This window comes from Uloborus diversus, chromosome 5 (genome assembly GCF_026930045.1).
Source record: "Uloborus diversus isolate 005 chromosome 5, Udiv.v.3.1, whole genome shotgun sequence".
Lineage (NCBI taxonomy): Eukaryota > Metazoa > Arthropoda > Arachnida > Araneae > Uloboridae > Uloborus > Uloborus diversus.
The window spans coordinates 79,331,079-79,344,366 of NC_072735.1; the positions used below are offsets into that span (position 1 = coordinate 79,331,079).

Sequence of the window (13,288 nt, forward strand, 5' to 3'; positions counted from 1 at the left end):
TTTTTCAGCCAAGTTATATGATCATTTCAGTAGACTGTTCAAAACTTTAAGAAGAAAGTGTTTCAAGCTTCAAACAGGACTCTAAGGCTGCTGATACAATCTATCAATTTTTTAATCGAAAATCATTTAGTTTGATATTATGAAATGCCAAAACTGTTAAAACGTGGATAGCCTAAAACAGTCTTACATTTTTTGTTCTCATGTTCCATTTCTGAAGAATAGTCATTCTGAAAAGAAAAACTAACTGTACAGTTGTAGGTACATGTTCAAGCTCAAAAGTTTACCATATTTTGTTATATTCAGCACAAATAGGAATTTTTAAAAAATTGAAATTTTTTATATTTTTGAAAAACATTTATTACTAACATTTTCCACAATAAAAAGCTGATTACTCTTACATTCTATTTTTTATTAGTACAACTTTTATTCAGTTTGAAGTTTTTTCATGTACGACAAAAACCAACTTATTATACAAAGTACAAGCTCTTTAATTTTAGGGTGCAATGACAAATCAAGATAATATGAGAATTCTATCTCTCCGGCATCTCTTGTAAAAAAGGTTGGGGATTCAATGCAAGTTCCTTGCAGCCATCTCTTTACATTCCTAGTACTAGAGGGGAAAGGGGGAAAAAAACATAATTTCTCTTAAATTAAGACAATAACATTCTTAAATTGAGTTTTTATTTTTTTTTCTTTGTAAACTGATTAAAAAATTAACACAGCAGTTATTTAAATTTCACAGATAATATTTTATGAAGTTACATGTTTTAGCTAGAGTAAAATTAGATTTGTGACTAAAATACAACAGATTATTTTTTTAGTTTCTTTTATCTCCTGAAGATGATAACAAGGATACAATTTAAATTTGGGTTCAAGAAATCTAAAAACATTTGAAGTAATTCTCATGTATATACCTATTTATAGCAAAATCAAATGGACCAAATAAAAATTTTACTGTGGCCTAGAATTGCGATACAAAAAGTTAAAAAAAAGCACAGTAAAACATGAAGGAGAATTGAAAGTTCTAAGTTACATCCATAAATTTGCTATCTACTAATTTATTGTTTTTATGTGCGACTGTACTTATCTATTTTTATCAATATTGATTTTAAAAATTTTGCTAACAAACTGTAAATGTTACCTGCAGTTTCAAATGTTAAATTAGGTTCAGATAAAGTACAAGAACTGAACATTATTTCTAGGGTATATTTCTAATATTTAGCCCAGTGTCTCAGCGATTCCACGCTGCAGATCCATGTTCGATTTCCCAGTTGAGCATGGTGGACTCGGCCTTTCATCCCTCAGTGGGTCGATAAAATCAGTACCAAGCGTGCTTGGGAACTAAATATTGGGGGTTACGCATTCAGCTGATCACATGACTGGAACATATGCCTTGCACCCCAGAACCCTGGGTTTTGTAAACTGAGATGGGTACAGTAGACCTTATGCCCCCCACACTTCCGGGGCTGTTGCGACTCTGAGTTTCTTATCTTTCTACTGCAGAGGAATTAAATTCACCAATTGTGGCTTAAAATTGGAATTGAAAAGAATAAAATTGAATTTTCGAAAAATTGCTTCAAGGTGCTCATTCCTATTCTATGAACTAATTCTGTGCCAAATTTCATGAAAGTTTGCCGAACCGTCTAGACGCTATGCGCGTAACAGACACATCCAGAGACACAGACTTTCAGCTTTATTATTAGTAAAGATTTAGTTTTAAAACTTACTATAAATGAACTGATCAACATTCATTTTTCAAAACTTAAATAAATTTTCTCTTTTCAATGAGTAAATATGCTAAAGATAAAAGTTAAACTGCTCTTACCATTCAGATATGTTTTTCATGAAGATCACAAATGCCCATTTTATTCTTGCAAAAGATAACTTGTCAAGTTCATCATTTGAATACCAAAACTTATGAATATTAGGAATGAAAAATTGATCCCATAGCTCATCCTTCAAATACTTCAAATTCATTATCATCATCTATTAGAATATATATGCGTAACTTAACAATTTTCTTAAAATAGATATAAAGTATAATGACAAAAAATCATTTTTCACTTACTTCAATAAGTGACAACAGAATATTTTCTTCACAATAACTATAGTATTGTGACAGGGATTTGGCTTTCCCTGTAGCAGTTTGACAAGTTACTTGCTCTAAATTTTTCAATAATGGAGGTAAAGTATTATAAGTTTCCACAACTTTTTTTATCTGGCCATTTACAGCAGCTTCAGCTCGTTCAAAAAATACCTATAAATTTGAATACATACCTTATTCAACTTTTTTTATTATTCATATTAAACAATTATTGACTAAATTAAGATACTGTACAATTCACATCCTTTTAATCAGCCACTTTAACTCTTGAACTCCTGCCAACCATTGTGTGAATTGTAAGTAAGGGCCATTTTTACTTTTTTCTATTTCCAATATATAGAAGAAAGCATTGGGTTTGTGCAAATTTCGAATTTTGACGGATTTGAACGTTTTGAGGTGTGCTGAGTTTTTTCGACCATTTTTGGGAAAAGTCGGTCTGTGTGTGTGTGTCCAGTTTTTTGTGTCCGCTCTACAGCAAAAACTACCGCATGAAATCGAATGAAATTTAGTACACATATGTGCCCCCTATGTGAACTTGTGCCCATTGGTTTTGGAGGCGAATTCCTCTACGAAGGGTTGAGCAATGGGATGTTTCTTGAGTTATGCATGCCTGCTATTTCCCAAGAAGTAACTGGCGGAATCAAACAAAATTTGGTCCATATGTTGCCCTTAACAGGTACAGGAGCTGATTCTATTTTGGGGTCAATAACTAAAAAGGGGATGGCGGAATCGAATGTTCATTTTTTTCCATTGTAAGAGCTATATCTCACGAAGTAATGCTACGTTCTGGATGAAATTTGGAGTAAATGTGAATCCATATGTAAACAGGCATTGGTTCAATTTTGGCATTAATCGGTCCATGGGGGGCTGACTTTTTTTTTGTGTGTGTGAATAAAAATAGCTTTTATAAATGCAACAATAAGAAAGAGAAATCATAATAGACTGTCATTTGCGTATTTCGCGTGATTTTTTGTTGGAAAATGGCCAGAAAATAGCGATGATTTAAACTTTTTAACTGTTGCCATCTTGTTTTTGCTAACAAATAAATGTTTGTAATTATTTTAGCAAGGCTTTTAAAATAATTTTCAATCTTTGCTTTGCTTTTGAAATAAATTGAGAATTGGGATGGTCGTCAAGTTCTGTGGTGTGTAATTTTGTTTTTGTTGGGAATATTACTTCTTCGTCAAGCATGAGGAGGGATCATAATAAAAGAAAGATATAGAAGAAAGAGGTTCCTGATGGCCACAACATACTTGTTGATAATGTATCTAGTAAAATATGGTTCAAAATTTCAACTTAAATTTCTTTTTTTTTTTTAAACATGAATTAGCATTTTTGTACTTAGAATTACTTTAAATTTCTAAATCTAAAATATTGATTAAAAATTGTACTGATTACCCATTGTTTTTTTTTATGGATTGTTATTCCATGCAACAAAAGTAATCGTTATATTTTCCCAATTGAACTTTCAGTACTGTACTTTCCCGAATAAGCACCACATATTGTCAAAGAAAAAAAATTATTATGTGCGCCACACCCAGTGTAAATGCTGCACCTTCCATAAGCACGCACCCGACATTAAACAACTTAAAAGCACAATCAGTAGTAAAGAAAGCTGGATTAAATGTAAATAAATGTTTTTTATTTCTCGATAGTATTTTTAATTAACGATAAGGAAATATTTTTTAAATCCCCATTTTGCAGTTTTGCCTTCGGCATCCCAAAATTGACCATCACTTTCGATGATTATTTTTTCTGATTTCCAACGGCAAACGCATCTTTCGTCAATGCCAAACTCTCTGGCAGCAAGACAATTTCCAATTGCTTCTGTCTTTATCACCTCAAGCTTAAAGGCTGCAGTATAACTTTTCAAGCGCTTAGGAGCCATTTCAAAAGTAACTCTGAAAAAATTCTATAAAAAAAAGATAAGCCAAGAAAGCACGAAAGACAGCAAAAGATGCAACTCGACGATGTGAGTGAATAATAAAGTTAGAGCTAAGAGACAAGTTTCCCAATTAGGTTGCTTTTCTGAGCAACCCACTTTTGTGAGGGGGTGGTAAATAATGATGCGCTGTAAAAGCAAATTTAGCTTTCAAATTAATTTGAACATTTTTTCTTGTACTTTAGAAATTTATTTACTTAAATCTTAAATAGACTTGAATACATTCAAAAAAACTTTTGTCTTCAACCAAACGTAAGAAGCGACAATATATTTATTTATCTTCTGGAACTTTGCTAATTAAAATGGGAGTTAGGATGCAGTTTTATGCATTAGATCATTAGGATGTAGCAAAAGATCATAAATTTGCTTGCTTTGACAGGTGAACTTGTAATTTCAGTATGAATGTTTTCTCATAATATGATTAAATACTACAATCAGCTACATTTGCATTATAGATTTCTTCAAAAAGGAGTTTGATTGTATTAAATTCTAATAAAATATTACTCGTTTGTTACAAAATCTAGCAGCCTAACAGGTTTGAATCTGAATCGAAAACTTTTTTAACAAAACAGCAAAAGTGAGAAATTAAGCTTTACTAAAATCCTGAAATGTACTAGGCGTATAAATATAAGTTGGCATAACTTTTTACATGTCCTAATGTGCTTTATTTTCATTTGTATACACAAAATCAAATAGAAGCTTTTGACCTATGAAATGCAAAATCAGGCTATTAAATTTATTGTTGATAGAACTGAAATTTAATTTTAAAGCATTTGAGGTCCAATGAACCAAATAATGGGGAAAAACTGTGTCGATAATAGTTTCTTTAAAAAAAGTTTGGTGCAATGACTTAAAACTTTCAAAATCAAAATAAAGTACCTTACCTCACAGTTCGTTATGTTATCAAATGCTTTCATATCAGTAAAAGTAAATAGCTGGAATGTGGAAAGTTTTTTAATTTGCTTTTCTATTTCGCAGAATATACTCTTTGCTTGAGTCATAATTCCAGCAAACACATCAACAGTCTGAAAAGATTTCATAATTAATTTGGAATCCTTTGCTTATAGTTTGCACTTGATTTATAAAAATTAAAATAGTGTTGAATAAGAATCGACTAGGTAAATACCATGAAAGATATGAACAAGCAACTGTCTTAAATTGAAATAAATTTCAATTAGTGTGGATGAAAATAATCAAGGTTTGTAATTTATTAAAGAAATAGTCCAAGCCTTGTCAGCTTTGTAGCCAATTTCCAAACAAGAAGTGCACCAATTCAAAAATCAGCATTGATTGATAAAAATGTAACATATACAATGACAGATTATGACTTGTAGGGTTCATAATCATTTTATGCAATGGAAGGCAACCTAGAGAGAGCATCACAGAACCAGAAATCCAGTTTATACACCAAATAACAATAGCCGTAGCTTCATTTGCTGGAATAGGAAGACAGTTTTCATCTTTTTGTTTTATTCATTCTAGCCTTCATAACAATTTAGGAGTGGACAAAGCATCAAAACCATCGTTTTTATACAAACAACTAAATCCTCAGAATTCATTTTCTTGTTGTATGAATTGTGATTATTTCCTTTTGATAAAAGTTCACATTAAATATTTAATTTGTTCTTTAAAATTTCCTTTTATTTAGTTTGAATTATCCAATAACAAAAAAGAAAAAAAATATAGAATGTTTTTAGGTTAAAATATTGAAGTAAATATTTAAATTTAAATAAAATATTTTGTATAGATTCTATCTATTTGAGTAGAATATTCCATATATTAATGTTTATTTCTAAAAACAAACTGTTCCACGCATTTTCCAAAAAATATGTAAATATAATAGAAAAAATCAAATAAATCTGATTTAAATTTAAAAAAATCCAATTTTTTTAATTTTTTTTTAAATTGTGTTTTTTTTTTTTCAATCTTGCTTTAGATCATATTCTGAAATGAATTAAATATAGATTTTATCCATTTTTAAAATCAGTATGTGAATAACACTTTTATTTCATAGCTGCAGAAGTTCATAGCTGCCAAACTTTTTGTACATGAGAACATGCAGTGCAAAACGTTTAACACGAAGCTTAAGGGACCAAAATTATTTTTCATTTTAAAAGAATTTTGTGTTAAAAGTTTTGTATTAAAATGCACCATATACCATCTGGACCGCTATATCATTTCACATTAACCGATTTTTCATGTTAAGCATTTTTGTGTTAAACGTGTTTCACTGTATTTTAGAATATTGGTCAAATGGTGGGGGCCAATTTTTTCAACTTAAATTTTAAAATTAGACCATATAATTAACCACATAATTTTTTAAAAAATATTCTTGTGTAAAATAAATTGTTTCTAAGTTCACACAAAATATACAATATACGAAAATTCTTCACGAAAAGATATAAATCTCTAAGTCAATAGTATTTTCGTCATTGCATTTTATTGGTCATTGCTTCCTAATTTAGAGGAATGATATTTCTGTTCATTAGCAATCGTCAATGCAGCCATAGCCTGTGTAGTTCCGGGCACCATCTGACAGAGATTGGGATTTAAGGGAAATGTTGATTTTATTTAAGAACTGTTGGCCTTATTGTAATGGGAATTTTTTAAAAATTGTCCATGTTAACTTCTTTTCTACTCCTATACATTTTCTAATTTATATTATGTAGGTTTTTTTTTTTTTTTTTTTTTTTTTTTTTTTTTTTTTTGTACTTATTTGACCTTTGCCTGTATTGGCCATTAACCTGGATCTACTAACAAAATCTACATCAACGCAAGCGAAGCCATGGGTAAAAGCTAGTTAACAATATACAGGTTGTACCAAAAAGAATCATCCGATTTCAAAAAATCATAACTATTCTGTTTTTCGAGCTAAAGGCGCCAACAACATACTGTTGGAAAGAGGAAACTCTCAAGTTTTACGTGATTTTTTCTTGTGGGGATTTATCAAGGACTCTGTATATGTGCCTCCTCTACCAACAACAATGGATGATCTAAGGAAGCGCATAACAACAGTAGTGGAATCCGTAACTCAGGACATGCTCGCTGCAGTGTGGGACGAGTTTCAGTACCGTTTAGACATATGCTGTATATCTAAAGGTGGACATATGGAACACCTTTGAAAATGGAAGGACATATGGAAACTTTTTCAGTTTCCCTTTCATCCAAAACAATTTGTAATTTCATATGTTTATTACTGTTCGAAATATAGACATGCCAAATCAGATGATCCTTTATGATACACCCTGTATTTTGTGCAAAAATGTTTTTTTTTTTCCTTTTCTGGTTCAATTCTTTTAATGATTTCTCTTATTATATGCTTCTAATAAGTTGAAATGATATGTAAATCCAAATATTGTAAAGTTTTCCTTTTAAATTACTTAATATCTTTCAAAAGTGGGGGTGGGGCATGTTTTTTTCAATTTCAAAATATGCACTTTTTGCTTTCAAATATAAAGGTTTTAATATAGATGCTCAGGCTAAACGTTTAATTTAAAGAAGATTTTTATAATTTCATAACCTTTTTCAATTTCTTCAAATATATGGAAATTTCAGATGATTCCCATTGGAGTTCAGTTCCTTGCTGAAGTACAATGCAAAGGTTTTCAGTCGATTTACTTAATAGCTTAATCTGAAATTAAATGCAAAACAATTTTTACAAGAACTGTGAGACATTTTCAGTTACATTATGAAATACATTGATAATTTTATAAAAGAAAAGTTGACATTACTTCGTGTGTTTTTAGATTCAGCAAAGCATTCTCCATACGTTTTAATATGATTTTGAGTTTGTTTCTGTATTTATAATAAATTCGTTCCTGAAATTTTTTCATTCAACCTTAGTATATGTAACTATAATTTAATAATAAATAAACAAATAAATAACAATTTAAAAACACTGATGTGCTAGAGGAATTTTAAATTTTTGTAACTTACTTGCAGAGTTATGTTTCGTACGAAAATGGGCACCTCATATCCCATGTGTTCTAAAATTTTAGCTTCGATTGATACATCTTCCAAATAAGTTAGAAAGTTGACTTTGTAATTCAAAATATCTGGTATAATTGCTGCAAAAATAAATTAATAAGTAGAAATAAAGAAATAAAAAATGAAAAAATAAATAAAGTGTTAAAATATCAATAATTATTTTCTAAAAGATATACTTGCATAATTTCATGAAAATTGAAGACTATTTCAGAGGTGGCAAACTGATTTGTTTTGAAAAGTTAGCAAAAGACCTGATGTTCAATACTTTCACCACATATTACTTAATGATGTTGTTGTGTGAAAATAAAATGAATTGATTATTTTGTTTTCAAGAAAAGCGAAAGAAATATATACAAAAAGAAAATTTGCTGCTACTAAAAATTTGCATTCTAGGCAGCTTCTTAATTTGCCTTCTTAAGTTTGGTTGCTTCTCTTTCTTAGAACCAATTGTACTTGCTACTCCATTGCTCTACTTACAACAGAAAGAGTTATTCAACTTCTGATAAACTCTTTGAAAGGAAGTAAAATTAATTTTTTTATTATTTCTATTTAAAAATCCAAAATTATTTCTAAAGGATTGTAAGTCCAAACGCGTGACAAAACAATTAAATTGATTATATCCAGGGTGGGGGATCTTTTTTTTTTTCATTTTTAAGAATTAAATAAAATTTAAACTAATAAAAGTTATGAGAAACTTAATGTGTGATTCCTTTAATATTTTAATATTTATGTAAAGGGTCATTCCACAGAAAAGCCGCCATTTTGTCCTACACAGAACAGCCAATATACACTATGCAAAAATTAAGGACGAAGTCGAAAAATTAGCATATCAGCTGAACGAAGAGACAGAGTGGACAGAAAGACCAATCAGGAGATTAAGTAAGGTGATGTACGGTAGGTAGCGCATGCGCAGATATGCAGGCAGACGTAATGGGGGAGTGTCTGAGTAGTATAAAGCATGTTGTCGGTGTAAGATCAGTATTTCTGGAAAAGAGATTGCATGCCGTATAGCAGTTAAAATCACACCGAGTTGCTGCCTCAGCGAGAAATGGCGAATAATCAATCTGTTAAACGACATCTGGATGCTTTTACCCGAGGTCGAATCATTGGGAAGTTGGAGGAAGGCCGCAGTGTGACAAGTGTAGCTGCAGAGTTCGGAATTGCTCACAGCATCGTTTCATGACTTTGGAGACAGTTTCAAACTACAGGAACAGCTATCCGGGGGTTCAGTAGTGGTCGTCCACGAGGAACCACACCCGCAGATGACCGGTATATTGTCTTACAGGCCAGAAGAAACAGGCGGTAGACAGCTGGAGAAATCGCTAGACACACGACACTGGCGACTAGACGACAGATATCGCATTTTACCGTGGCCAGAAGACTGCACGGTGGTGGTCTGTTTGCACGACGCCCTATACGGTGTGTATCTCTAACGCCTGCCCATCGGAGAAGGCGTTCTCTGTGGTGCCGGGAACACCCGAATTGGAGAGACAATTAATGGAGACGAGTACTCTTTACAGATGAGAGCAGATTCAGTCTGAGTAGCGATTCTCATCGCATACTCATCTGGAGAGAGCGGGGAAGCCGCAATCATTCCTCGAACATCGTTGAAAGGGACAGGTATGGAGGTCGCGGTGTACTCGTTTGGGGAGGCATGCTTGGTAGTCGTACAGACCTTCACATCTTCGACGCAGGTTCAGTCAACGGGACCCGTTATTGTAACGAGATTCTTATTCCATATGTGCGTCTTTTTAGAGGCGCTATGGGTCCGCAGTTCCTTTTCATGGACGACAATGCACCATGGACCATCGCACAGTAGCTGCCCAACAGCTCTTAGAGAGTGAGGATATTGAACGTATGGATTGGCCGGCACGATCTCCGGATTTCAGTCCCATCGAGTATGTATGGGATTTTCTAGGCAGACGCTTGGCAGCTCGTACCTTACCACCAGTAACGATTCAGGGGGCTTCGATTGGCACTGCAAGACGAATGGGCAGCAATGCCTCAACAACTCATTGACACCCTCATTCTCAGCATGGACAGATGCTGTGAAACCTGCCTAGCAGTCGGGGGAGATCATATCCCCTACTAAAGACCGGATGTTTCTTGCTGGACCCCCATCACAGGGATGTTTCGGCCTTCAGTCGCATTGCGCTCCATGCTTTTTTTCAATAAAGCTTCTTTTTATCCCTCTGATTTCTCTTTTAGTAAGTGTTGCTTACATTACACATGTCCTTACGCATTGGGGATCTTACGGTATTAAATGTGTTGATTTGGAAAGCTTTTGTACAAAGTTATACGTAAAAATATATAAAAAAACGTCTCATCCTTAATTTTTGCACACCAGTGTATTTCACATAAAACAATAATTTTAAAAGGTAATGAATAAAATTATTTGCTTGAGAAATCACACATATCTTTGTAATTCAAACAGCAATTTTTTTTTTCAATAATTGGTTTTGATTAAATATCTATATTTGCTGCCATGTGCAGGACAAGATGTCTGTTTTTCCGTTGAACATTTCAAAGTTAGTTACTAAAAATTTGCACTTACTGGCACTTTTTAAAATTTGTACTTTATTTAATAAATTATTGATATATTACTTTAATATTAGATTTGGTAGTATTAGGTTATTTAGAAAAGTATTTAACATTATGATATGTGGTCAAAAAAGAAATACTACAAGACTAACTTGCAGAAAGTGACTTTATAGACTGTGGTTGAACCTTTTTCAACACTTTTGAGTGTAAGAATTTATTTAATTTTTCTTCTGCAATGATTTTCCAGTTGTTGTATTTTTCCAGCATATATGCAGTATAAAGAGCTTCAGTTTTTTTAAACCGTTCTTGCACCTGTAAAATATGTTTTTATATAAAAACATGTTTTTAAGATTTAAAACTAAAACAGTTTTATACATTTACTAGTGGTACCCATATGGCTTTGCCCGTAATAGAAAAAATTGAAAGGTTTTTTGGTTCGCCTGTATATTGACAAATGTATGGTGAATTTTCTCGCCAATTGGCTTGTACCCATGTTACGGTTCCACGTTATGATAATTTCTAATTTACTTGTCCATCTTATGATAATTTTGTTCTTAAAATTGGAATAGAAAAAGAACCACATTGAATTTTCGAAAAATCACTTCGAGGTGCACACCCCCATGCTACAAACTCACTTTGTGCTATATTTCATGAAATTCGGTCGAACGGTCTAGGCGCTGTGCGCGTCACAGAGATCCTGACAGACAGAGAGACTTTCAGCTTTATTATTAGTAAAGATTGTATAGAACTACATTGATATGGGTACTAATATTACTTACCATTAATTTAAAAATACTATCAATATGTCATGAGCACAATGTGATATTAAATTTTTTGTAATCCATTACAGTCTGACCACCAATGAGATGAAAAGGATAACATCCGGTTTGAAGCATTGAGAAGAGATAAAATGGAGTGAAGACTTTCATTCATGAAACCAAGACCCCAAGTTACGTGATAGATTTTAAAGCAAAGCTTTGGGGGGGGGGGGAAGAAATCAGGTTTCTTTTGCTTGTTTCATGCAAAACATGACAACCATTCGTCGTTGTTGAGTCACGTAACTCAGAGTCTTTGGGTCAGCTTTTGCTAAGCCAATGATTGGACTTGCTCCCTCCATTTTATTTCCTGCTCTAAGGTTTGCTGGCAGAAATGGACACATATATTAGTTTTCAGAAATATCAGCAATTGCAGATGTGTGTTAGCATCTAGATTAAGCAGACTGACAATTAAAATCACCAAATCACGTACATTAAATTTTTTTACTTTCCCCCTTTCATTCAGATAGACTTGTCTCATCTGGATGTTTGCCAATTCCATATCAACACTGGGCAGGCAGTAGATGACTACATTTTCTTTTCCACTGCAATGTATTGAATGTGAACAATTTCGTAACAAAACAAAAGTGAGAAAAGTTATTCTTTAATTGGCAGATTATTGAATATGTGATAAAATTAATAACTTTCCAATATATTAAAATGAAGTACACAGTTATGCTCATTTTACAAACTCTTTGGTACCATAAAAAAAGTCTTAAAATTGAAAAATATCTCTCTTGTGCTAATTTACATTATTTGTTTTTGTAATGGAATATTACTTACTTCAACTTTTCTTCTGGATAAAATACCTTGAGCACATATCTGAGTCGTAGGTTTGGAAATTTTAGTCAGCAAATCTTTGACCCACATAATTGATGAAGTTACTTCTGGTATACTTTCAAAATGAGGTGGGTCATCTTTATTTGAGAGAAAATTATATTCATTTTCAGTTATCTAAAAAAATAAATGACAAGGGAAAAGCTAAAGCAGCTGTCTTTATGAGAAAGGACATACATGCAATTTTTACTTGAAGTATTAGCTTTTGTTCTATGTACAGTTAGCAAAACTATATTTAATTGCAGACTAAAGCTTTGAAATTTTTAGAGGGAAGGGTGTTATAGAACGTTTTACTGAGTTTCTTTTGCAGGAGTTTCATTCTTAGGTGATGCACTATTGGTCTTGGGGGATAGGCATGAACAGCCTAGGTTATAAATAACTGCCTAAAGAAACGCCAGATTCCAACCTAAATTAATGTAATTAATCTGTTTAAATAAACTTCATGGCTTAAAAACTTTCAAAAATCTGAAGGCAATTTATACTTTTGCTTTCAGTGTTTAAAAACAAAACAAAGATATTTCATTTAAATTTTTAAAGTGTTTTACAGCTTAGATCTTGAGAACCAGATGTACAAAAAAAGAAGAAGAAGAAGGAATAATACTTACTTCCCTGATAAACTGTTTTAGCATATCATCTTCATTTTTTCTTATAAATTCTTTAATATTTTTTGAAACAGATGTGGATTCAAAACTTTTTGTAATGAAACTTGCATTCTCCCAAGAGAGATTAGAATGGAAAACATTAAATAAGTATGATTTTATTTCACTTTCAAAATTTTCGACGTCTCGATAAAATATGGAAATTATTTTTTTCCATTTTGAGTTTGTTTCAGAATTGAAAACATCATAGTCCACCTTTAAAAATAAATAGATATAATTATATTTCTGATAGAAAAAAATCATTTGTAAAACACTTTAAATATGACCACAATTAGAGCTGACATCAAATTTGATACAGATTTTGAAGCTAAAAAGCATTTATAATGAAATAAAATGGTAGTCATTTTACTTACATATTGTATTCTTGAAGTCATTCCAAATATTCGTGTTTTTAAAACTGCCA

General features: G+C 32.0%; 1 protein-coding gene across 1 annotated transcript; it reads right to left on the minus strand.

Moving 5' to 3' along the window:
- Positions 1-423: 423 nt before the first annotated feature.
- LOC129222982 (dynein axonemal heavy chain 10-like) lies at positions 424-12,930 on the minus strand. The gene is made up of 10 exons (XM_054857545.1): positions 12,832-12,930; positions 12,173-12,343; positions 10,727-10,886; positions 7,983-8,101; positions 7,778-7,864; positions 7,567-7,677; positions 4,931-5,071; positions 2,069-2,257; positions 1,826-1,986; positions 424-610 (listed from the first exon to the last, which is right to left on the minus strand). Exons 1-10 carry the CDS (start codon positions 12,853-12,855, stop codon positions 424-426), a joined length of 1,350 nt encoding a protein of 449 aa, XP_054713520.1. The 5' UTR covers positions 12,856-12,930.
- Between the last annotated feature and the right edge of the window lie 358 nt (positions 12,931-13,288).